The sequence below is a fragment of the Odontesthes bonariensis genome, chromosome 5, assembly GCF_027942865.1.
Source record: "Odontesthes bonariensis isolate fOdoBon6 chromosome 5, fOdoBon6.hap1, whole genome shotgun sequence".
NCBI lineage: Eukaryota > Metazoa > Chordata > Actinopteri > Atheriniformes > Atherinopsidae > Odontesthes > Odontesthes bonariensis.
Genome location: NC_134510.1, coordinates 16,254,454 through 16,281,764, shown reverse-complemented (window position 1 = coordinate 16,281,764; position 27,311 = coordinate 16,254,454). Strand labels below are relative to the sequence as shown.

The following is a 27,311-nucleotide window of genomic DNA, read 5'->3' as shown; positions in this document are numbered from 1 at the left end:
GGTGCAGAAACAAATCCCATAATCCTAATTAAGTGTTTTCTCCTATTGCAGCCTGAAAAAACACCTGACTGTTTACACAGCTAAAGCCCTGCTTCGGTTCCCATGCTCAGTTCAAACATGCAGTTTAGGTTAATCTCTGAAAATATTGAGGAGAAAGGCGACGTCACTAAAAGTTGTGGAAGAGTAACCGGGAAGGTAAATAAAATCCCTCTGGTTTTAGATCCGAAAAGTTTATGTGCAAGTATTGTGTCAGGTTATGGTTGAAAAAAGTCGCCTCGTATTTGAGGATTTTCATTTGCCTCAACTCACAGCAGTCTCACGGTCAATTTGGCAGGAGAGTGTGGCAGAGAACATCACAAATGAAGCTACTGTTATCAGTTTGTGTGTTCCTGAGCAGTACAGCATTTCAAAATAAGAAGCACAATGAAGCAGCGACACTGCACTTCCAAATTCACAGAGGAAGTATGTGAACACTAGTGTATTTCAGCACAGTAAATTAGTTGTATACGCCCAATGAATAGACTTGAAAGAATAACGACATTAGCCGCTGTTAAACTGCAGGCTAAGTAAGGCTTTATTCTAAAGCAACACTTGAGAAGTTAGCAAACATTAAAACTATGTGCTTCTGACTCATTTCGAAGTGCGCCAACCTTTGTTGAAAACAATCCCAGGCTTGGGACTGCCCTGGAGCTGCCGGGGGCTGAGATACCACAAGTCATAACTTTGGTCTCCAGCTCAGCACAGCTGATAACAACACACGCTGTTGCCATGACAAATAAAGATTTGGGGGGGGCACTGTTGCTCAGGGCTCTCAAGTTTTGAATGAAGGCAAGAGTGAGACCCCCCCTCATAGTTTCCTGCCGTTTCCATAGCGATAGCGGCGCATCAGAGAAATTTATATTATCATTCTTTTTCAGCGTGAGAAATGTTGAAATGCATGAGACTTGAGAGCCCTGCTGTTGTTATTATATATAAAGTTAGATGATTTTTTTTTTATAAAATGCTGGAGTAATTGAGGAAGGGTTAGACATGAAGTGCACGAGCAAGGCATGGGACAAAGAATAAGCATTAGATTGGATGGGGGGGTTAGAGTTAGCTTTATTGCTGCTAATGGTAAGCAATAATTGATTAGCTCTCTTTTTCTTTCATACTTGCTTTGCTTGGCACTGATGGGTTTAAACTGCCGACGTACAGGTTAATAATCTCAAAAAGAATACCATTGTGATCATTTTCCTTCTTCTCAGTGTAGGCTGTAAATCAGAAGAAATTCAGGCTGTGGTTGATTCCTATAAAACAAACTAATGAAACATGCTCATAAAATCTGGACATTTAATTTAGTGCTCTGTATTGTGACGAATGGGAGATACACAACCTTACAACAGCAACATATTCATCCATGCAATGCTATTCACCAGAGGTTGAAATGTGAGTTATAACCTTATCTTTATCTTCTCTGCCTCACAGATGAGGTCCCAGTTAACCTCTTAATTCTCACATGGAAATACCTTATTCAAATATAAAAATGTTTGGTCAGTTATTGCAAATTTCACACTAAAATTTTGGAATTTTGCAAACCTTTCAAAGTGTCAAAATGCTTCTTTGTAAAACATGACACCATAATATATACAATTTAGATTACATTAAACATTTATTATGCCCACAGTATTGATTTCACATACTCCACTTTCAAATGATTCAAACATTTAAATCAGAGGAAGCAAGCTGTATAACAGATAAACTGGAACATTTGACTTTTTCATTGTCTTTTTATGAGCATATTTACTCAACGCATATAAGTGTATAGAAATGTCTTATTCTTGTTAGGTCCTGTAACATTACCCTTGTCTTTTGACATTATTAGTGGCTTCTGAGGGTTTTTTGTTGTCACCTTTTAAAGCACGACAGTCGGTTCACATGTATAGTTGTGGATGGGCAGGGCTCAGATAGAGGTTAGTTTTTATAACAGAGGACAGAAATTTGCCAAATGCTCTGGTGATGCTTTAACTTCATTCAGCGTTTAATAGTACAATATAAACAATGAGAAAAGTGTTTTCCACAACATTGGAGCTGCTCTTTATCTCAGTACCTGAGACTGGTCTTGATCTCTTCACAACTTTTCTGTGCTCTTGATTTTGCAGTCAACCATATTTTTACACAGTCACAGACAGAGTGAACAGTATTTTTTTATCTTTTCATTTTCTAAAGACCGTGATTGTGATTCTAAAAAAGCATTCTAAATCAGTTGTTAATAACTTAAGGATGTGTACAAAGGATATGATTAGCTAAGTATCTCTCACCATGCGGGCTGCAGTTTCCTCGATGCTTTCAGTAACCAGTGAAAAAATAATGTAGCCTTCCTAAAACATCCAACCCATTGTGACCAGTATTGCTTTTTTGTAAGGTTGAGTGTCCTGTAACCCTTCCATCACACAGTTTGAAAGAAACTATATTTATTCATCTATTTAATCAATTATTTATTTATTCATAAAGCAGATTTGCATGCTACTTCAGAGTAGCAGACAGCGGTCTGAGTGCTCTCTGATAGGCTACTTTAGAAAGCAGTTACTCAAAACAAAGGCAAGAGAGGAGCCATTTTTTTTACATATGAAAAAACATTAACTTAACAAACTTGTGTTTTAGCAAGTGAACGCTATACTGTGGATTTTTACCGCAGTTCACTTTGCGATCTGATGGTTGTCTTCTATGGCGCTATATTTTCTCAGAAAATACAGCCCTGGCAGTTGTGCTTTTGCTGAACCAAGATGAGGCAAACGAAGTACAATACAAACGTTACTGAACCACTCCCTCGTTTGGGTGAGAGAGCTCGACATGGGACAACACAGTGAAGAACAATTAATACACATCCCCTTTGATTAGAATATAGTTATCAAATAGACTGGTTTCTTGGCCATTGGTAGACTTAATTGAAGAATGCTGATTCGATTTCTAGTAGGCTACAGATATACACGGAACTGTTGGGCTGTGTGATGCGCGCCACCATATGGGGTATGGCGCTTCATGAGGCATCTTTGGGTGGCAGCTCTACGTAAAAATTGCAGGACACGAACACACCACATGCCGTTCACGAGTCGAGGATTCTTTCACAGCTTGTTCCATAGGGAGAAAATACGGCTTCAGATGCTTAGTTTTCTAAAAAGAACTGAGAGAATCTTCCTCAGCTGTGAGATCATGCACAAGGCCTTTAACTGTTCCCACGAAGAGAGAAGCTTCACAAAAAATTATATGCACATATCCAAAATCTCCACATCACAGGAGAGACGGGGCCACAGCCAAACCTTCTGTCAAAGAAAAGGAAGATTCCTAAAAGTCTAAACACAAGAATTTTAGTGATGAGTTTTGTATCTAGGAAGGCAAAGAGAAACTTCTGCTTAATGCATTACACTGAGCCTGACTAAGGGGTGTCTCTTATTTGAAATTAGGGGTTGCCCACGCCATAAACTATAACAGTTCCTTTAAGGATAATGGGATGAAAATAATGTGAGCACTCAGCTTTTGAGGACAGAATATTTGAATGTGAATATTTTTGTATGACTTAATATCAGTCAGATAATATCCTGCCAACCTCAAAGAGAAAATTGCAGCAAAGACAGCTTGGCAGTATGTCACAGGTCATTTGAGAGGTTTTTTTGTGAGTAATTTTCCGCCTAATGTGTTAATTCAGCATTTAATGAGAGGCAGCCTATAGTTAAGGCTGGGTGATTCCACAGGATGTCACTTACTTTACATAAAAGTAGTGGTGAAATGCCAAAACACAACAGTAAGAAAAACCTGATTTAGGCTTACTCATATTTATACTTCATGTAAAGAAAAGGAATGATTGTAAGACTACTCTCTGTCTTTCAGCACTATGAAGGAGGGGACATGATTCCAGCGGTATTTTGATGGCAGTCAATTTTTTTTTGTTTTTTAAAAGTTCATCAAATTTTTTTCCGATAGTGAAGAAGAATATTGTTTTTCTCTGGGTGTTATATTGGAATGTGGATCTCAGATGAGTGTCTAGTTTTCAAGTTCAACATTTAACTTTATCTCCACCTCTCAAAATCTTTGTCTCGTCTCATCTCGTCTTTGAGACACTCTAGCGTTGGTATTGACTTGGTTTCGTTTTTAGGAGGTCTCGACCACAACACTGGCTGCCCTGCTTGCCTGACCTGTGTGCTGACTATGCAGTTGTGTAGGGCCCAGCGAATGTATGTATATTTTAGGATATTGAATACTGCCAGGAGACATAAAACCAATCAATGGCTCTGGCCCAGTGCAGCGGGGCCCCGCCTCAGTGGATAGATCATGTCAAACTAATCAACATCTCTCTGACTCAGAGGTCCCCTTGACTATCACGTTAGTTTGATTGGCACAGGTGGTGCACAACTGTCCAGTCAATCATTATGCTGCTGCACAGTCAAAAGATAAAACAAAGAAAACACGACGGAGAGCAGAAGTCAGGATTTGTAATGTGCGTTCATGCGCAGAAAACGAGGGAATTAACAGTTTCAGATATAAGTTTTTATACACCTATCAAAGATATGATTTCACGGCTAAATTGATCTCTCAGTCATTTCATTCGGCAGTTGTTTTCCTCGGGTTGAATGAAATGTTCATCTTAAGGAAAAAAAATAGAATAAAAAAAAAGCCACAGAATATATACCTACATAAATATACTGCTCAAAAATATTCTAAGACAGCGCAGAGCATGGATAAGTGGAAATACTTTTCATTTCTGCCCTCGTTTTTTTTAAGCGGCACATCCTGCAAATGATAAACGCCCTATGTTATAAACAATGACTTGTTTGCTATATATAAGGTACATAAAAAGGGGCCAGTAGTATCTGCACTTTGTCTCTTAATTGCATGACTTTAGGGAGAAAGCAGCATTGTGAAGTTAACAACAGTGAAAGAGGAGATGCACATTTTGTGATCAAAACTGGCCCACAAACTATGAGGTGAGATAACGACATTTTGTATTTTTTATTTTTTGTATTAACCCATTGACGCCGGATGTTGCGTAGCGCAACATTGTGCCTAACGCCGGTTGTTGCGTTGCGCAACATGGTCCCTAACGCAGGTTGTTGCGTAGCGCAACATTGTTCATTTATCATTATTTTCAAGGCGCATGTAATGCACAATGATTGGTATTTGTTTGGAGAGGATGAGGACGAGGACGAGGAATTTTTTGGCTTTCAAGTAGACTGGCAGTCCGCTGGATTTCGCCCCCGACGTCAACAAAAGTTTACTCGTACACCGGGGCTGAAGGTGCCAATATCTGAAGATGCAAGTCCTATAGATGTGTTCTCGCATATTTTCACTGATGAAGTTTGGGATATGTTGGTGACACAGACAAACTTATATGCGGATCAGGCGCGCGGCCACACACCACCCAACTCGAGGTGGAGCCCCGTGTCAAAGCAGGAGATGAAATCTTTCATCGGTATCTGCCTAACTTTTGGAATAATCAAACTACTAACTCGCCGGGATTACTGGAGGCAGAGCAAGTGGCTGTATCAGACAAATGTCGCCCGAGTGATGGCACGAGATCGTTTTGACATGATCTGGAGGTAATTATTTATTCTTGCGCTTCATTCTGACGACTTCTCATTCTTATTTGAGTGGCGTTGCCCTTATGTAAAAAAAAAAGAGAGAGCCCGGTGCGAATTACTGCAGTATGACAACTATGATGTTTTAGAAGTCGTGTCACTGAAGTATACAGTATAACTGCACATTGCAAGATATATTGCAGTTTCTTTTTATCATTCATTATTATTGCTGATATTATAATTTTGCAATGACGTCTCTATCATGGCCAGAAATGTAGCTGAAGTGGTGCCTACATTTACTACTAATACTACTAATAATAATGATGATAATAATAGTAATGATGATTAGTTATAGTATAGTAATAGTAGTATAATAAATAGCAGCATTGGGTATTATCCTGAATCATGTGTGTGTCTGTGTGTGTGTTTGTGTGTGTATTGACTCATCTTTTTCATTTTTTTTTAATGAAAATGTGTTGGTGTTAATGCTGAATGAACATGACGGAATAAAAGCAGAGAATTTAACCTTTAAAATGCAACTTATTTCATGTCTTTATGTGTTTCAGAGGCTGAGACTATTGAATTGTTCTTAAGTGTTTTCAATTAATTGTTTTTAGTTAAAAAAAACCTCAGGCATTGGGGACCTTTTCTAAAAACTGGCTTAGGCATTGAGCAGCTTTTTTTGCAGGTGCTTTAGGCGCCAATGGGTTAACTAGTCCATCCACTGTTGGGGCCGCCTCATCTTTCTTATTAATTGAATTAATAGAATATTCAAAAGGACATATTTGATGGTGTTAATGTTTAAGCAAAACAAGTAAAGTAGGTAGCCACGTCTAAGTTGAGCAGGTCATGACCTGCCCTACTCCACCTGTGGTTTGCTTCCCAAAGCTCAATCATCAAATTTCAAGCTAAAACCTAACTAACTAATCTAACGAGCACAACTAGTACAAGCCACTCAGAAGCAGAGGTCAGGTCAGGCCTTTGTCTGCCTCGGAAAAATAGGGCTTGCAGCACATTACTGAATGTGATGCACAGCAAAGGGGATTGAGAAGTGGCTGTACTGACTGCATACTGAAAAATTTGTGGATATGATGTTTTCCTTGGCAAAATTCTGATGGGATATTTATCATGTCTTGGCAAAACTGGCTTGAGTTTAATTAAATTTGCAGGTTTCTCAGCAGTCCACAAAATTTCTGATAAGTTTGAGCAAGGCTGATAAACTTGATTCTACCACCATCATTTACACTTGGCACATTGTTTCTGCGAGTTGAATATGAACCACTTGTTAGTTTCATGTTCTGTATTGTTACCATTTATTGAACCCACAGGTTTGGGAGGTATTTACCTCACAATGTTAGTAGCAGTCCTAAATGAAGAGCTTTTGTAGGATGAAGACTTTTTTCATTATTTAAGCTGCTGGGTTTGTGTGTTCATTATAGCTACTGATCATACCTGTGAGACAGCCCTCCATTTGTATTAATGTTGATAATGTCATTATGATTATTGTTCAAATTGCACGACAAATTTGCTTTTTGTTCAATTGAGTCTTTTTCCTATATCAATAGCAATAGCAGCTCTATATTGATATCCATATCTCTGAGGCTGGAAGGCTTTCTTGCCATTACTCTTGCATTTAGTTCCTCTCACACATTCTGATTTGGATTTACGTTGTTATTGTTCTCTGTTAACAATTTCTTGACCAGTTTGAAATCTCAATGCTACCTCAGGCCAAGTTTCTACTGCAAACTGCTTGATGTTTGCCTGCAGAATCTAAAGTAGTCCTGTTTTCCCTGGGTTGCCCAAGATGCAGGAATCACCACCAAGGACACCATGATGAATCTAAACAAATCTGGCCAACATTACCTTGGGCACTGCATTTATATAATGTTTTTCAAGTTTTCACACTTCCTAAAGCACTTTCTAGTCTGTAGAGGTCTTGCTCCAACATACAGGCACTAACACACTGAATGCGCCAGTGGCAATGTAGTGGCTTTGCGTCTTTCTTAAGGACAATTGAGTAGACAATGGCCCTCATTTATCAAACTTGCGTAAGACGAAAAACATGCGTAGGTCGTGTGTACGTTCTTTTCTGCGCAAAGGTTGGCATTTATCAAATCCATCGTGAGCGCAGGAAAGATGAAATCGCCACGACAGGTCTGAAGCAGTGTACGCACTTTTCCATTTTGACTTGCGGTGACTGCAATAGCATACATAAACAGCAGCGTCACTAGTGCGTGCCTCATGAGTCGCAACAAATCTCTAGGTTAAAATTACAGACTTATCACTTCAAAGAAGGCCCATGTTTTATTTGACTTCAACATAAATATAAACATAAACGCAAATTAAATAAATAAAAAAATTAAACAAGTACAACTCCGTAATTGGAAGAGTGATGGCTCATTATTCAACCGCCTATTTAAGAGGTGATTCTAGCGGCGCGGTAATGGCGAAACGATGGCAGATCTGGCTTTTTTAGAGGACCTGAACGCGCGCATCAGGCGCGAGAGAGTGTTCCGGGACCGCCAGGATTTCTTTTGGGAAAATGATGAGTGGCTTATGAGCTGTACAGGAGAGGCGCTTTAACACTGCGCATACGCAAAGACGTACCTCCGATCAGGCCAGCCACCCTCTCCTCCAAGGCACTCAAACCCAAACCTGGATCGGAGAGCTGCAAATTTCATATCGGACCACTTCTTCCTGATCTTATTGGCGAAAAAGTAAAACATCGTTCAATTTTAGATTTCATTTAATCTGGAGTTTATCACATTTTATTGACCATCACAGTAGGGGAAAATACATAACTCGTCCGGTCTGCGATTTACATCGCCAACGCTGTTGACAGCGTTTCTTTGCCGCCTTTCGTCTTTCCATTTCGCAAATTCTAGAGGTGCAGCCTTTTGTAGAAGGCGTGGTTAGGATCATTACGATGGATTTCAGCCGCCGGATTTATCAACAGCCGCTCGGTCTTACGATGGGATTGGTGTGGTACGCATGTTCTGTAAATCTCACTTGAGCCTCTGCGTACGACGAGTTCTCCGCTCATATCAACGATGCTTTCTACGATGGCTTGATAAATGAGGGCCATTCACTCTACCTTCTGAACCAAGAACACCAGGTAACACGGGCTTCACTTTACTGAGACAGACAGACACCCACATACAAAGTCATGAAATAGTTGAGTATTTCACCTCTAAATACACTTACCTCATATCAATGAAGTGACAGCTAAGCAATTAAAGCAATGTAATGTAACTTCTCAAAAAGCCCACTCTGGAGCTCCCCCTACAGGCTTGGAGGTAATGTTCGGTTACACTGTCGTAAATACAACACCCTTTCGCTTTCATGTTTCACGTTTGTTGACGAACCGGCGAGGAGTCAGAAGGTGCAAGCTATGTCGACCGAGAAGGTAAGAGTAATCAAATGTACCTGGGAGCATGAGAGGGGTCTATTTGTTTTTGCGGTAGGTGTGCCAGAAAGCAAGTCGAAGTACTTCCGCTCAGCTCCCGGGCCGGTCCAGCAAAGTTACATAGCGCAGTTTTTTCCAACTCAGACCCCCGAAGGGCATAGGAGACAAGCCAATCGTAATATTAAAACTCATTCTAGCCGCACAATTTTTTTCAAGCTATTATTTTGAGGTAGAAATGTTACATAGTATTGCTTTAATAAAGCGCAAAGGGTTATGGGATACGGCTGAAAGCATCCGGAAACATCTCGTCAGTGGACTTTGGCTGTAGAATATTGTCTCAAGCTACTTTCAGAGAGAAAGCCTTAAAACTCTGTGATTCCTACATGAATTCATAATTATTATTTTTTTTTTACACAAAACTGTGAATGACTTAGAGGCCATTTAGGTACTGAATATTCTATTCACGCAGCAGTTATCAATGCTTCATTGAAGTTTTTTCATTCTGAGCACACTGGTAAACTGTGAAAAAGAATTTGAAGTTAAATTCCAGAAACTATGCACATAATTTCCCCTTTAAAGTATTCCTTTACTGCTCTGTTCTGGTTAAACTTGTAGAAGCTAAATATTTATTTCTCTACGACTTCGCTGACCAGCGGTGTCGGTTAATGCCATGATTTCTATTCATGCGGAGTAATGTTGTAGCACACAACCAGGCTGAACCCCATGTAGCACCACTCTATTGCCCTTGAGCCCTGCAGTGACTACATGATTTACTCCAAACAGTTTTCTACTCCCATCAAAACACTGTCACTTTGAATACCATCTGAGGCTTTGTCACCCTGGCTCAGCAGGGGTGAGCTCTGTTTCTGCAGCCTCACACAGTGCCTGTGGTTCTGTTGGAAGGAAAATTTATGGTTCACACATCTCAGGTATGCGGACAGTAGAGCCCCGTCAACCCTCAAGGCCTTAGATTCAGAATTACTAACAACGCAGGCTCGGCCAAGACTCAAAAACCAAACAGTTTCTGCTGGGAAGAAAAACTTTGACAACAAATCAATCACAAAGACCGGTGTGGATGTCAAAGTAGCAGATACCCTAATTAATGAATATAAACTGAGCCCTGCATCACAAATTAATATTTGCCATCATGCAAGCATGTCAGGGAGAAATGATTTCCAGCTTGAGTGTCACCGTTCTAATAAGTGTTTATCTTGTTGGTTGACTTGTAATCACGGTTAATGACATTGTGCTGATGACAAGCAGGAGCACAACAAGTTATTACAAGTCTTGGCGAAGCTGATGACAAGTTAAATAACACCATCCTCTGAATTTAGAGGATGCTGATTAACTACAGGTCCAGAAACAACAACCGAGCAGGCGGCAATCTGGTGCCGCAACATAATTATTAGATGATGAACTGCAGATGCTTTATTAAAGAAAGCATGAAGAGCGGGCATTCAGTTCCCCTGTTGCTGGGTGGAGAGGACACCGGTGATGAGCTCTTCAAATGAGAAGCGTTTCTGATTTTAAGAAGTAATTCTCAGATATGAGAACACACTGCAAGAGGATCAGTGTAAGAACAGCTTGTGCTTACATGTGAGACTTGTGAAGAGAGGTTTAGTGCAAGTTGTTTAAGGACACTTGTTAGGCTGGATGCTGCATAGACCTTACAAGTCAAGTCTTTGCAGAGAATGAACAAACGTCTCTGTGGAATGATACTTTCCTCATGTCTGAAAAGCACATGACTACCAGGATGTTCTTTCTTTGAACAATAAAGCTGTTCTCAGAATTAATTCTTTGTTTATTTTAATTTCAAAGTTTTTGGTGATGTACGGTCGTACGACAAATTTGGAAAGCAGTAGAGTGGCTTAATCCTTTGAAACAAGTGACCAGGAACAGAGAGTTCACGTGGAAGTAAAGCATCGCATCATATAGGACACAGCTGGGAGGATTTACTTTGCATCGGCGGTCATTAATGCCCCAACAGGATCACTGATGGTCCGAATGTTTGTTTGTTACCGAGAGCTTTGTTCACTGCAGAGATTTAATGCTCAATTTCACCTGATACTTCTGCTACGGTTGTTTACAAGAAAGTCATTGTCACAAATGCAGCAAATCCACTACTTATTGATTCCACCTGCTTCAATGTTTGAACTTGAACAAGACCCAAAGCACATAGTGGAGTAATTATGTCATTTCACTGTACAATTAGTTTGTATTACAAGCTCTATTCTAGCCCATCAACATTCTACACAAAACCAGCCATTGTTGCACGACGAAACACAAAACTATCCCCCAAGCCTGTGCAGTACAATAAGCTGCAATAACCACTATAAACAGAGGACAGTAATAAGTATGATAACAAACAAGACAACAAAGAAAGAAATAGAGATGCAGGACTTTTATTTAGATCAAAACAAGCCATCAAATATAATTCTGTCAAAAGTGGATTAAAGCATAAAAACAATAAATGAATTCTTGGTTGACAAACAATGGTGGATCCTCCTACAGTTGTTGGTTTTGCATCTCCGTCTGTCGATTTTTTTCAGGACTGCTCGACTCTTCCGTCTCTCCGCTAGTTGGGGCCTTGGAGAGCCTCCGCCATGAACAGCTTCCCGAGGTTCTGCGAGGTGAATTCCTTCACATTCTGGCAGTAGTTGTTAATTTGCCCTGTTGGAGGGTAGCCACATGCATTCACACACCCACACAGGAAAACACACACCACCACACAAAAATATGCATTCATAAGGTGCATACACACAAACACAAGTGTACGTGTATTTGTACAGACACCAAAAGGCTGAGGTGGGAAGGAAAACAGCAGCACAGCACAACATCAAATTAGCGGTGAATGGAGTAAATGGAGGGATCAAACTGTTGTCAGAAGGCAGAGGGCTGAACCGTGTGAAACAGCAGGGAAAGGGGCGGGCAAGTTGGAGATCAAGTCAATAAACTTTAAATTAATGTAATTTCAAGATAATGGTGTAGATAATTGCGAAACAGAACCTGAGCTCCTGTGAGGGGAGCAGAGGCGGCTGATGGAATTTGGGAAGAGGGGGGTCTCTGGTGTTTACAAGAGCTGGAAATGTGAGGGCTGTGCATGTGTGTGCGTACCTGCAATGAGCAGTGTATCCATGCGTGGTGGCGGCTGGGGGGGCTTGAACATTTTGGTGATGTCCTCCTCGGGCAGCGGGGGCTCCCCTCTGCTCTGGCGCTGGACATTTTCCTGCTGCCGCCTCTGGACGTACTAAAGGAAGAGGCCCAGGAAAGGTTGGCATTAGTGGGGGAAGAGACAGGAGAGGAAGAAAAATACAAAAGCAAATAGAGTGGGGGAGAGGAGAATATGGAGTCAGAATAGATTGGGGTGATACGAGACAGTATGAGTGTGAGAATGTGACGTGAGAAAGTGGAGTAACAAAAGCACAAGACGGAGGTATGAGGTGAGGAGTAAAGGAAAAGTTAAGGCAAAGAAGCAGGAGGCATATCGTTAGTGAGATGCAGGGAACGCAAAGTAAGGGAGCGAGATGTAGAGGAGCATAATGATGAAAGCAGAGATGGAGGAGACAGAAGAGTTATGAGCGCTAACAGGAATGAAGTGGGCTGACAGTCAGTAAATCAGTGAGGTGCCATGTCTCTGGAGATTCTAAAAGCCTTGTTAATTTGGTAAGATAGAGAAGCAACTGACACATTCTGCTGAAAGGAAAGATGGTGGCAGGCAAAGAAGGCAACTGGTGTGGGAGCAGGTTGAGTGCTTTCAACCCATCAACCCACAACGCAACAGCATGGTTTACTGAGATAAACAACACGAAAAGGAAAAATCCAACCATTTGATTTTTTTTTCTCAACCTGTTTGACACAGCATGACTGTGCATAACCAAAAATGGCTCTTATGCACCGTATATTATTGTCATGCAGTTCCTAAAAAGTTTTTACCCCACTTTGGAAGTTAATGTCAAAGTACAAAAAAAAAAAAAAGGTCCAACATAAGCATGGTACAGATGTAGAACAAAAGCCTTTACGTCAGCAAAGCAGAGGCTCCGCTATCTGCTATATCCCCATTTTTTCTTTACTGCTTAATCTCTGTCAAGTTCCATGAAGCCGATTTCCCCCCCCCCCCCCAAGTCCTGCCACGAGCTATGAATTGGACCGGGGTCTGCGCTCGCTTGTAGCTCATGTCTCATGTTTTAGGCTGACGTCTTGATGAGAAACTCTTGTTCCAGCAGTTCTCTTACAGACTGCAGCCAGACCTCCCTGGGTTTTGTCGTCTTTGTTTTACCCTCTACCTTCACAAGTTTTTCAGCGCCTGCTGCTGAGAGGCATCACCACCAGCAAGCTGCTGGAAACAAAATGCATCACGCTGGGGGTAGAATGTCCCGTCTCTGCTCTGAGGAAACTCAAGGTTGTTGTGGAGTAAGACTCGGCTAATTGCTCGAGTTGGACTACATCCAAATTAACTTACAGTAATATGTTAATGATAGATATATATATAATAAACGCTAATATGATAAGGTAATGGACCCTTACATAAGACCTTCAATTGTGGTGCGAGTTAATCACAGGAGACAGCAGCCAATGTTCTATCAATGACAATTATCATACAGATTTGAAGGTTATTATCTCACCGACTCTAGTGGCTACACAATATTTTATTGTTGCTCCGGGCGTTTGAATTCATTCACTTTGGTTTTATTTTCAATAACTCTGTACGGCTTTATGAGGATCTTGATATTTCGAGTTCATTTCTACCACAACTGCTCATTATCCGATGCCAAGATGCTGCCTGCGTCAGGGGTCCTCCTCTCTTGGGGTCCGTTTGTGTCGACCACATTTTGGATTAGGTTTAATTATCCTGTGCTCCCTCGCAGCTCAGACCTTTCCGTTTTCTGGAACCTACATCAGACCAAAGATGCGTCACCCACTCACCACCCACTCTCACCTTCCTTTTGGCACATTAACCCAGATGTCATACAAGTTTTAATCAATGACCCTCCCACAGACACCCCTTTGACGTATTCTGCTGAAACTATTTTAATGCGTTTCTTTAAAAGCAAAAAGGATGTTATGGCTCTGAAGCAATGTTGCTGAATCTGTTAACTGTCGCTGAATCATTTAATTAACCATAAATGATGCTTCCTCGGCTCAGTGGATTAACACATTGCACCATACCTAATCTAAAGTAAAGTGCTGCCTTCTTCTTTGGTTGTGAATGAATCAGGGAGGGGTGACACATGCATTTCCTGTTACAAAAACCATCTTGGCTGCAGACTGTGCCTGAAAATCTGCAATTTACCAAAAATCTGAGGGCTATAAAAGAAAAATGGGATTCTCTCAGCACAACGCGTTTTTTTGCAACTTTCTATTATGATTAATAAGGCTCCATTTGTCCTGGAAGTGGCAGGGTCAATAGCACAAGATTACACGGGGCACATTCTGCAGATGCCTGAAAGGTGTAATAGAGGCTCGCCTTCTTTTTCTCTGTGCGTGCTATTCGCTCATGATAGAGAATTGTGTGAAACATGAAGAAAACCGACACCATTACAGGGGATGTTTGTGTGATATTGTATAAGAGTCAGTGCATCTGTGTTTGTTTCGGGCTTAAAGGCTGCGATGATGAGATGGGCAGTGCAGGGGAGATGATGGATCTAAAAATGTGGGTGAATGACCAAAGGATGAAAAATATAGGTGTATATTTCCTCTGTGTTTGTATAGAGTGCTACTTATGATCATGGGTGTATGTTACTTCCAAATCTGCTGGGGCTTTATTCACTGTCGCACAAGAGGACGGTGACTCAGCCCGGATCAGCATGAGTACCTCAGATATTCTCACACTTTTATTAGGACAGAATAATGACAAAATAATGTAGCCGTTTTAAGGCCGGTGTGTGTGTTTGTGCGCACATCAGTGAGTCACCTCCTTCCATTTTCCTAAATAATGCGGGGGTGTGACGTTTGTGGTTCCATCCGTTGCAGCATGTTTATGATGCCTCTTGTTGAGGTTGTGGTTGCAGATGGTATGCAGCTCAGTCTTCAACTGCGTGACAATGTTTGTTCCGGCCTCGTTGGCTCTCCTGGCAGACTATGCGTGTACGTCGTATGTGCATCTTTGAATATTTGCACTCAGAGCACACTTGCCACTGTATATTTGTGTTTTGCAAAGTGTAACAGCCTCTGCTTTTAAATGAAGTCGGAGCTGGGATGTGGCAACACAAGAGTGAGGACAGACTATCTGCGAATGCCAGACTTCAGTCCATGTGTATTAACTCTCCTTGCCGGTCAGTGATGTGAGAGTGTGACCTGCAGTATTTAACCTTCTGAACCCCCTTTTCTTCACATAAGAATAAATTAATGACTATCACAGAGGCTGCTCCATCAGTGATGAAAATGACTTGATGAAAAGTAATGCAGCAGATGAAGGGGAGACTTGTCTGAAATCAAAGTGTGCTAATCCGCTGTGGGTACACATTAGTAACTGTGGTGAGGCGAGGAACAGTAATATTATGGCAGACATTACAAGTTTGACGTAAGTCTCTCTGACCTCAGTGTAAATCCAAGACAAGAGAAAATCCTTCCAAACGTGCATCTTAGCTTCACGTTCCTCATACCGACGCTGGCAGTTGTGATGACATGCTTCTTAGCAAACCCGTTTACATTTTACAGTTAAAGCAGATTCTGTTGTTAAATCCTCCAGCAACGTATTGCGGAGGATTTCATAACTCTCAGAAGCTGTCACGACCGTGCTCGCATGGCTTTTTTTTTTTTTTTTCTTCTTCCTTCCTTTATTTGATTATTTCTATACTAACATGTAAGGGGAAAAAAGGAAGGTAACAAAAAAGAATAGATCAAAAGATTAATACTGAACTTTAGATAAAATGAAACAAACAGCCGTTACCTTCTGTAAATCCTCACAGTACTTAAATATTCAAGCCCGGAGGACCATGTTTCTACGTGGGTGCGTTTGTGTTACCTGGTGCCACTGTTGCTTGACTGCTGTGATTATAGGTACAATTGGTTGTATCCGCATCCTACAGAAATATACCTGCTGTTTTCCTGCTGGGAATGGGGCATCCGTTTATGGAGTGTGTGTTTGTGAGGGTTTTACATGTGTGCAGCTGGTGTGTCTGCTGCTCCTGCTGGCTTATTGTGTAGGTGGGTGTGGGCACTTTGGTTCCTCAAAGCCTGTGTGCTTTACAAGTGTGCATGCAAGAGTTACCTGGTGCTTCTGCTGCTGTTGCTTGCTCAGGTTGCGGCTGTAGGTGTTATATTTGACAATATCTTGGCTCATGTCATCCACCCTGTCCATCAGAAGCTGAAGGCTCTTCTCCAAGTGGTTGCTGGAACAAAATGGTCTGCGTGTCATTCAAAAGGTTTTTGCTTTGCTAACAGCACCTGCAAAATTCAATAACTTGTACTAATCCTAAATTTGTTACGATGTTATATTACTTTTGTTATTTCAGACACAAATGACTGCATATATATATATATCAATTTTATCAGACGCCCTTTGGCATTTAGCCACACAAGCAACCAAACAGCATGCAAAGCGTTTTCCCCATATTCAAGAGGAATTTGAGGGTCAGCGTCTTGCTCAAGGAGACCTTAACATGTGGTCAGTTGGGAATGGAGCCAATGAGCACACGTCTGAACGACCCGCGAGGCCTGCTGAGCCACAGAAACCCTGTGAGTGACCCTGAAAGGAGCAACTTTCCTTCCGTATGTTTAATGAGGATTTTATGAAAATAATATTCAACATGAAGCCCAGATCTTATATTCATGAACCTCAGCACTCCTCATTTACAGATTCTCACACACACCAAAAGCAAAAAGAAGAAACTATTTGGTATTCTGTATCTTGGCAAAGATAACCCCCCCCTTCTTTTTCAGAAAACAATTCCACTGTATCAGTAAAAAAGTAACTTGCATATTAGGTCCTCAAAGGGCCATAAGAGAAAATATGACCAGAGACGGTGGTATGTTGTGGTGAAGTGGTCAGTGGGTATGCACACATTTTCTGCAATCAAAAGTCAATCAAAAACAATAAGGTTATTATGCTCAAACGGCCATATATAACAAGTGCATTTTGACCGAACGAACGAACAATTTACAGCAAATAAACTGAAACTCAGTCGACCAGCTGCACACGAGGCTGAACTCAATCCTACTTCCTGGAAAAGCAGGGACTTAAAAGTGGGCGCTGACCTGTGTGTAATCAAACAGATGAGGGGGGGCCGCTGCAGAAGCAACTGCCATTTGGTTTTTCATCTTTGCCTCCGACAGACGACTTTGCATTGTTTTTTTTTGTTTGTTTTTTTATATCTTTGCTCTGAAGGTTGAACCTCCACTCCGCCACAAGACTGTATATATATCGTCATTCCCAAGTTGGGAAACCTGTCTCCGACCTCGGGGATCAGGAGTCGAAACTGTGGGAATTCCCGATTCACCGAGAGGAAATTCCACAGCATGCGCTTCATCTGCACCAGTGGGGCCACTGCACCCTCCTCTGACCCACAGTTGTCGCAGATGCATTGCAGGTCTGCGGTCTATAGTCTGTATGTACATGGTGTCGGCACAAAGAAGTGCCAGCACATGGATAGAGACAGTTCCAGGACTAATGAAGACTCGCCTCCAACTGGACAAGGGGGTCTGTTACATGCATTGCAGTGATTTAACTTCGCCCTGCTGTTCTAATCTGTCAACATTTCAGGGGGCTTTCAGATTTTTGCTATTATACACTGCCAACACTCCTCTTCTTTCCTACCATTTTTTATTTTTATTTTTTTAAACCAGAGGTCTTGGTCCTTCCTTAAATTTAACTACTTTAAATTTAACCTCCATAAGACTGCAGTGCTCTACTGTAAGAAGTATCCCTCCGATACTTTCCTCTGTGGAAATAGTTTCATTTTCAGGGATGGGCATCATGGCCTAAAAACACAACAAGTATCTTTAAGACAGCATGGAAATACAAAATGTAGATTTTAGTATTTTATAAGACTCTTTACTGTAATATTATACAAAATAATACTAGGGAACGCTACGTAATTTGCATTCTGGATCCTGTCTGCCACTTTGCTCTCACTCTGTGCCTTAATAAACTGATTTTTAATACAACCCAATTCCTAACAGCTGTCTTCATTTCCACTGCTTTCTGTTTCTGGTGTCAGACAACACAGCAAGCAAGAAATGGGGCCAAGTAGGACTCAACATTAAACAGCAATCGCCAATTTCAAATGCAGCACCGTTTGATAGAACCACCTTTGATTTTGTGTTTGATTTCGGCTGATTTACATCAAATATGACAGGCTGAATGTCCTTCTGCTGTGGAGGGAATTGAAGGAGGCTATGCTGGCATCACTATTCAACAGAAGGTAGATGCAGTTTGTCCAAATAGAAGCTACATTTAATGATAGCTGCTTTTGGGCTTTTCGTTCCATCTTTTTCTTTTTTTTTTTTAAAGGAAACGCAGAGACATTTTGCTTAATTGCCAACACTTACAAGAGGTTGTAAGCTAGTTGGCAATTCATAGTGTGTTTCACAGTCACAGAGGGAAGGGAAAGGCCAGGACTGCACCGTCAGTAAAAAGAAACACAGACACTGGCACAACTTTACAGGCAAAACTGGCCATGTAAAATTTAAAAAAAGCAATAATTAAAGTGTTAAAGCTGCAGTCTGCAACTCTTTTTCAAGCATAATGCCTGGAACTGTCCGGGGATTCTGAAAGTAGTACATTAAATACCCCAATACAAAAAAAAAATGAGTTCTCTAGGTCCCCTATATGTCCCGCTAGGTCCCTCCAAAGCCAGCAGGTTTGTTTACAAAATTGCAGACCGGACCGGTAAAAGGTAACCAATCAGGTTACGAGCTGGGCTCTGCTGCCTGTCAATCACCGATTGTGCACGCGCGATACAAGGTAGGCTCGTCCCCACGCTTATTTATCTAGACAATTGAACTTCATCACGGGCTAGTCTACTTACTGTGTCTTCCATGATCGCAAATGACAGGTGAGTTGATGAATGAGGAGTCGTGTACGCGCATCTGGCGTGCACGAGTTCTCATGTGTTTTGATGGGGCGGGACAGGAAGTTGAATAACTTTTTATTTTTCGGTTAAAAAAATAAGCATTTCTTGCATTTTGCGACTACGGAGGTCACCGTTTTCAACTTCAAGCGTTCTGATAGATCATGTAAACTCTTAAAATGCCAAAAATTAGGACTTTACGTATGACAACAACAAATCCTGCAGACTGCAGCTTTAAATAAAAAATAAAAAATCTTCAATGTAAATTTTAAAAAGTGGATAAACTGTGGAGCCATTTCCCAGTCACCCTACCTGTTTTTAACTGGCAGGTCTCTCAGTATGCGCTCTTATCTGGATGCTCGTATCCTTGTGCATTTGTGAAATGATCTGAGTTGCAGCTAAAGTTCTGCACCAATTAAAAGTACACAAATACATTTTTTTTTTTTTTTTAAATCATGAAACTTGGACTTGTATATCCTCAAAATACAGTGGTCTACACAAGGACGTGACAAATTTGAAAAGAGTCATTATGGAATTTCATTGTAAAATGTACGGCACAGACAGCCGTTTCTGGCATTAACTTAATTTACAGTCCGATACCAAAGTTGATGCCGGGCGGATTCTTGCTCTTTTACTTTCAGGTGCTTGTCCTAGTCCACATTCCAACAGAAACCAAAGGACAATGAGGGTGAATGGAATTAATTCTCTGTCCAGGTTTGAAATACGTGCACATCACTAAAACTCCTTGTGATCATCTCGGTTTTGCAGAGAAATAATGCAACAAACCACAGGTAAGTGTATAACTATATGAACACGGCTGATGGCGATTTATAGTAGTGCTATTTTCCTTTGCCTTAACGACCTCCACGTTACAGTCTCACACCTGTACAAGGTGTGTGCCAATTTCAAATGGCTGCCTGTTACTCTTGTACTGCAGAATTTAAAACAATGGAAATACATCAATAAATCAGTTTAGGAAAATATGTATGTATTTATATATGTAAAACACATCTTGTAAAAAGCAGACAATATTTGGTGCCCCAAAGTGTAATTTCCATAATCTGAACCATTTGTAGTTCCAATCACGTTTGCCTGTGAGGACTTCTGTGTGATCAGTTTGGCATTTTTTTCCCTGTAAACATGAAAAGTGATGGCAGGACCAAATCTCAGCATAACACTTCCCTGCTGTGTCCCTCCGGCTGTGTCAGAATTGATTCTCACTTAGGAAATCCCATTTATTACTATTTCATCAAAAAAAATACGGTGACCAATGTGGTGTTGGTGCATAATATATGGAAGGGGAGTCATTTAGTACGAACCGGGGCTAACTACCGCTGCCATGAGGTGCGCGTTTGAGCATGCGCATTGTTGTGATACTTTTACAACGCTGGCTGTGCCAGACCACCACGGCTCCTGGTTTCTTCTAAAGTTTATGTTACCGGTTAAACGGGATTATTAAAATTGCACACAAATTTCAACGGGTTAAATTATTCAGACGGCTTTTCAAGCCTTTAGATCAATAATGTATTAGAAGTCAAAGCCTGTGTGGGATTTCCTGTCATAAGGGATTCTGTTTTAAAGGTCAGCTTTATTGGCAGCCCATTCAATGTACTGTTCGTCCGCTTGTACATGCTCATAGTCACATGGGACAACAAAGTGCAAACTCAGAAATTGCATTTAAGTGTGAACTAAAAATTGGCTGACATTCAGTAAATTGAAGGTTCAAAGAGGAGATGTTTAACAAAGCTGTCAAGAAAATGACTTCCATTGTTAGAGTGAGCGTTTTATTCTGATGGAGTCTTTTAAACTGATGAACTGGGGCAAAAAAAATGGATTGCTGGCTTGCTTCTACAGCCGAGTACTTTGTTTCAAATAGAAAATGAAATCGTCTAGATCTACCGGTGTCTCAACATAAATGTATAGCATTATCTTGGTTAAAACACCGTCGAGGTGAAAAAGCTCGCATCAATCTGGGTTTCAAAACTTTTTAGGCCATTCATTTTGAGTTTGAATCCAGCTCTCATGGCCCATTATTATTTGAGTGCAAAACGTGACAGAACTATCACAGAGGGCACCATTGCAGGCATTTGTTCATAATACATATTCCTAAAAGTCCATCTCCACGGATCAAGTTGGTTTACCGAAGGTCATTTTGTTCCACAGAGATTCACAGCGAGATCTGTCCCCACCTCCCCTGTGGCCCCATTCCTACCACTTTCTTGCGCTCGGTTCTTTTCTCTAACTGAATGCACATCACCAAGGTTACCTGGTAGCACACAAAGCTACTGTAGCATACAGGAGTTAGGATGCCTTCTTTTTTTCTAAGACAGTTAGAAAATTTCTGCTACTGTGAAAAGTTCACATGGGTAGAAGGGCAGCTTATCGCCAGCAGGCATAGACTAAAAGATGAAAGATTCTTATTAACATTTTATTCGGTGAATAATTCTAGGTAATGAAACAAAAAAAAAAAAAAAAGGGGACCATCAAAAAAGGTTTCCGACTTAAATTAGCTTGTTATGGTTTTGGCTTGTTCACATTTGCTGTCCGGAAAAGGCCAGGTGATGCAAATCGCAAAGCTTTATGAATAATTTGACCCTTCAAACCTCGTCCCGACAATCGGCTGCCAGGGGCTCCTCTGAGCAGCAGCCTTGCACTCTAAAAATTAAAATAATGGATACACACAAAGCTGCAGAAGGCAATAAAATATCATCAACCACATTTTGGAACGTGAGCAAGACATGGCTGTTCACAGGAGGACCTGTGGTCAAGCTGAGGACAAAGACAACTTTCCTGGAAAGGTTGAAAGCTTCTACTGTGTGGTCACACATGCATAAATATAAGACGCGTAGAAGAAACACCAGATGAAAAACCTTTCCTTTGCCCTATCAGAAGTTTCAAATGTAATTAAACTAAAGAAGCCTGGGTCCATTTGGGGGACTGACAGTTGACAGGCACAAACTCTGAATGATCAGACCCAGCGGCTGCAATGTGATGTCATGAGGCAAACATCCACCCCGGCGTATAAGCGGATCTGTTTTCGGTGTCAAAGAAAATTACGTGAAGTATCTCAGAGGTCTCCCTAAAGGAAGTCTTGTGATGAAATCTTGTGGGAAGGGAGTTGTTGCAGGAAGACAAACTTACATGCGAGTGAGAGAATGAGCTGGTCTGGAAAGAAATTGTGTACTTCAAAAAACAATGCCAGCAAAAAGTCATGCATAATATGATAAAACTTTCATAGACTGTGTTTGCGGGACTGAGACGAGCTGAAGTTGTGGACAGTTTTGCTGAAAATGGATGTCATGACTCATGTAGCATCCTAGAATTTCCTTTAAAGTAGCACTTAATGGTAATGATAAGAGAAATGTTGGCTGCAGACTTTCATGAAAAGAACACGTCTCCAGCTGAAAGGGATGCCGATAGATTGTGCATTGTGCCCGTGTTGCAATTGGTGACATGGGGAACATTTCGATGGCGGAGGGAATACAGGATTCAAATATTTAACTGTAAAAGTCCAGAAGCAAATGTCCCAATGTGAAGAGGGCGGCCTCTACAATAGGATGACCATCCTTAATCATTCAAATCAATAACGGTTTAATTGAAGAGGAGAAAACCTAAAGTTCTGAAATAATATAAACAAGCTCCAAATTGAAACATCTCAATCAAACTGTGGACAGACTTCATAAGGGCAGTGCTTGCAAGAAAGCCCCAAAACCTTACAGGGGCAGATCGTTCTGCATAGAGAAAGGGTGTCAATCCACCAAACACCAAATGACAGATTGTAATATCTGCCAGGGTGTCACCAAGCACTGACCACGGAGGGTGCCCAAACTTTCCTCGCACTTTGTTGTAATTTTTTAAACCATCAAAGATTTAAAATGCCCGATCTGAACGAGTCCCTCAGGAGGAAACTCTGACGGTTGAGGATCATTTGAGAACAACTCACAAGAGAGGCTTTTTAGCCTGGCATGTATATGAATTTCACTCTGTTTTGGTGGCTGGGTAGGCAGCAACACAAGATGAATTTATATTCATGCAATCCATCACCACGATCAACATCATCATCTGTGGTAAGAACAACCCTGCTCGCCGGAGTGAAACTGCACTCGCTCAGCCTTACACACAGACGACATTGACAAATGGGGCCGAAAATTGGAAAATGAGACAAAAGGAAAAACATTAAATAAAACCCATTATCATTTACTCTTCTGAAGGGGTGGGAACGAGTTGAAAAGGGTGGGGCTGTCAGCAGAAGATGTAGAGAGATGGACAATACAATCTCATATAACGGCAGAGCTGTGCGGCAATCTGACAACTTCAGGAAACTATTTCATCCTGCAAGACATCCCGTCGGTCGTCATGTCAGGAGGCCTACGGGGAAGGCCGCTCTGCTGCAGCCCCTATTTTCGGATGATATCAAAAGCTATGTTTCAACTCTAGAGCAGTCATTTTGGAAACTGAATAACATACAAGATAAGTGAGTCTACTTTGTAAATTTGTACAATTTGTAACAAATTACTTTGGTGGTGCCCAGCTTGGCTGGCCATGCATTCCGAAGAGCTGCAGTCGCATAACTTTAAATTATGGCTTACTTGTGTAAAGGGACACAGATGAGAAGAATAACAATTCCTGGTGTTATGCACTGCAGTGTACCAGTAAGCACAGTGCGTTTTGGGAGCCAACCGTGTGGAACTCAGCACTTTGAGTCGTTATTGTGCTAATTTCTCACACCTGCCCCTGGGAAGTTCTTTGATTAGCAGCTTCACAGCTGTTGCTCCTCTTGCAGCGGTTTATCTCCATAAATGATTGCTGATAAATTCTCTAGAGACTCGTGCAGAGTGCCTCTGAGATATAAATGTGAGCCGGGCTGTGAGATGATATGGAGGGGTGATCTTTGTTCCTATTGTGCTCATTAGTTATGGAAGACAAAGTTAGATGGCGTGTCCTTTTTTTCCCCCTCCAACACATTTCGGAATAAATATGATTTGACATTTAGACGTGGCATTTGCTGTACCTAATTTAGAACCAAGTATCCCTGTCAAACATTCTATACTGTCCCACGGGTACAAGTGGTCAAACATGTGTAACAACTAGAATATGGTCATGGGTAGAGCTTTCCATGGGAATTCCTTATCTGATCCAAACAACAAATGCTTATTACTCAAAAATGCAGCGTACTAAAAATGTTCTAATGTGATAAATGAATACAGTAAACTCATTATGAGGTGATATGGTAGTGTATCACCCATCCATCTGGTGCTATTGATCCAATCATTATAAGATGATGTTGGAGGGGGGGGGGGGGGGGTTTATTTATATTTGATTACAGGCATGAACACAGCATAAACTAAAACAAACGCACCATATTTACAAGAATCAACTGTTGAGCCGCAGTCTCTTAGCTTGTGCCACAGAAACACACTGTCCTCTAAAACTATCAAAGACACAGAAAAAGTGCCACACTGCCTCTGTAGGTCATGCATCCCTTCATTACCTCCGGAGGTTATCAGGTTATCCTTTTCAGCTCATTGTTGTTGTTTATATGACACTGCAGATGGACACAATCTGACCCCCGTCTCCGTGGATACTGACAGCTGCATATTAAATCATGTAGAAAATGATCTTAGTCTGACCCGGCCGGGCACTGCATGAGTCTAATGGCCATTCCTAAAGTTAATGATTAGCGGGTTAAAGAAAAGCAACACAAACTTGAAATGAAGTTGCAGTCATGAGCTGATGGCCTTGTTTCAGAATAAACTGTATGAGGCTGTGGTTGTTGTATCGAGGGAATGTGTCATCCAATTCAGTAGTGTGGCTCTTATTTAGTCCAGACAAAGATGTGTAAGCTTTTGGCGACAAATTAAATTTATTGTTGGATTTGGTCTGTTCAGGGATATTTGTGATAATGATTAGAACAGCTTTCAGAGAAGAACAGCCTTAAAGCCACGTATAGCTGTTATAGTGGAGCAAAGGTTATTTGGGCGTGTGGGGTAAGCATGACAGAATACATCATTCGACTGCTAACTATCTTTTCTTAACTGGTGGCTTCTAGAACAGTGTAGGAGACACAGATAAATGCCCAAAGGTCCCTTAATGCCAAATCAATTTTAATTTAGAAGCAGCTTTAAGTCATGTCTGTGAAAGCAGCCTTTAAGCTTACAGAGGCACCGCGACACCATTTTAGAGCATGGAAGCTGCTTTTAGGAAATTCCTGCATTCTTCAGTAGTACGTACAGTTAGTTTTTACAGCACTGCAGTAACTTTTGAAAATCAAATGTTTGACTATATGGGTGGGTGTGTGGGTGGGGGTGGGGGGGATTACACGGAGCCTGATGAAGTATTTTTTAATCATCCTCCTTTGCTTTACATGGCAGCTTAAACACAAGCTAAACACCAACTTTTGAATTCACTCCGTCAGCCACAACTGCACACACAAGATCCTGTGACCTCACCGCTCATGTGCTAACGGCTGACAGTTTGTTTTGTCATTTTTCTCCCACTCACACACACAGATCGTTTAGTCTTTCAGTGTTATAGTTGCTTGCATATTTTCCACATTATATGGTTGAACAGCAAACAGTGGTATTGATTTAATGAGGTGCAATGGCTTTATAATCACTGCAAACTTAAACTCTATTGTTATATTTGAAGAAAAAAAAAAGTCGATCATAAATATGAGCTGTTAAAACTGCTGGTTGTGAAGGTCAGTACTGATCCTGCACAGTTCAGTTAATAGTTCCTAAATCAAAGTGGTGCCCTATAATTCATGATTATCATGAATAAATGTATTTGATACTAATAACTGTCTTAAGACACCTATAACCAAGCAAGCGCCAAACATATCACCAACAGTGGCCTGTGAGGCCCTTTTGGAAAATGGTTGCATGAGCTTACGTCTTACCTGCTTGAGAGGTTGAGCAATTCGTGCTTGTCGGCGACGGTGGATTTGTCTTCCAGCTCCCACATAACGACGTTGATGAGATGGGAGTTTTTGATGATAATGGGCACCTCTTCGAACATATTCTCAAAGCCGATGCTCGCCTTCTTTAAGCTGGAGAGACGTCGACAGTACAGGACAGAAATTACAAAAAGTGAAATCACATTTGCCTGAGGCGTCTTATAGTACAGTAACTTTGGTAGTTGTTCCACATGAACACTGGAGATTTTCAGGATAAAGAGCCGACAATTTTGTCTGAACAGTTGCTGTTCAGCATGGAGCAAATAAAAAGCAGCAAACAGTCTAGCAGAAAGAATAAAACTTCCTTTCTCAAAGACTTAACGCACAAACGTGTGCTCATTTACACAGCGACTGAAGCAAAATATTTGCAGACTTGTTCATACGATGATGTTCTGGAGATTTTAGGTGAGGGCAGGGTGGAAGATCTCTGCGAGAAGTCCTGAGTGAATGTTGCAGACATTGGGATCCTCATATGCTCCAAAACATCTCCAGAACATTTCAGGACTCCGTGTGTGAAAACATCGATTTTCAGTACCAATTCCAGCGAGATACTTATATCAAGTCATACTGTGCTTCCACATTGAGGGCTTTAGTGCATTTTCTCGGCCCACACTGCAGGTCATCTAAATAAGGATAGATCCAAAGTGACTTAAATCAAATCCCATTATGCCCAGACAGCAAAATTATGCAAAGTAACTTTAAGAATCAGCTTATATCAGCTTACTATTCGACTTTTTGTTTGTCAATTTACATGATTGTATACTTCCGTCCTTTGTAAAGTCACACGGGTCAGAAAAGAAAGAAAAGAAAAACGGGGACGACGCATGAAAATAAATCAGAGCTGAAAATTAATCTTGAACTAAGACAATAAGATAAAGTGAGGGGTGGCTGGAGTTAGCCGTTGTACTACTGCAGCTCATTTGCATTTAGCTGTTGAGTTCTGTATGTTTCTTCCCCTTTTTAAAAAAAGAAAAGAAAAATAGACAGATCTGTTGCACAGTTAAAACTTACCTTCAGCTTGCCAGAAAATTGCACCACGTACGATGTTGCGCACATAGCATTTTAGTCCTTAAAACGGTGCGATAGCATCGACTGTCATTATTGCCTCCCACAAGCAGTGTTATTTGCTGTCGCCTGTTTGACTTTGTGTCTTTGCCGAGAAACTAACTAATTTTTCTCCCCCTCTTTTCTCCTAAGAGGCTAAAAACTGCCCCCGCCTCTCTCTTTCTGGCAGCGGCCTGTTCACACAAAATGGAACATCTAACTTTGCCTAATGTCTCACATAAATCTAATAGCACTGACTCACTGCCTGGGTCCAGCCCGTCACTTGTGCACAGAGCATGAGCTACAAACTAATGCCTGTATGTCCAGGGTTGGCTTGTTAGATACTT

The 27,311-nt window shown here is 41.2% G+C and overlaps 1 protein-coding gene across 1 annotated transcript in view; it reads right to left on the bottom strand.

Moving 5' to 3' along the window:
- Positions 1-11,341: 11,341 nt before the first annotated feature.
- The window catches only part of LOC142379792 (eukaryotic translation initiation factor 3 subunit H), a 52,479-nt gene continuing 36,509 nt past the window's right edge, over positions 11,342-27,311 (bottom strand). The window contains exons 5-8 of the mRNA XM_075465062.1: positions 25,864-26,013; positions 16,166-16,286; positions 12,070-12,202; positions 11,342-11,625 (exon numbers count right to left, since the gene is read on the bottom strand). Of these exons, the coding sequence (XP_075321177.1) occupies positions 11,531-11,625; positions 12,070-12,202; positions 16,166-16,286; positions 25,864-26,013 (499 nt within the window). The 3' untranslated portion in view covers positions 11,342-11,530. The remainder of the gene's footprint in view (positions 11,626-12,069; positions 12,203-16,165; positions 16,287-25,863; positions 26,014-27,311) is intronic.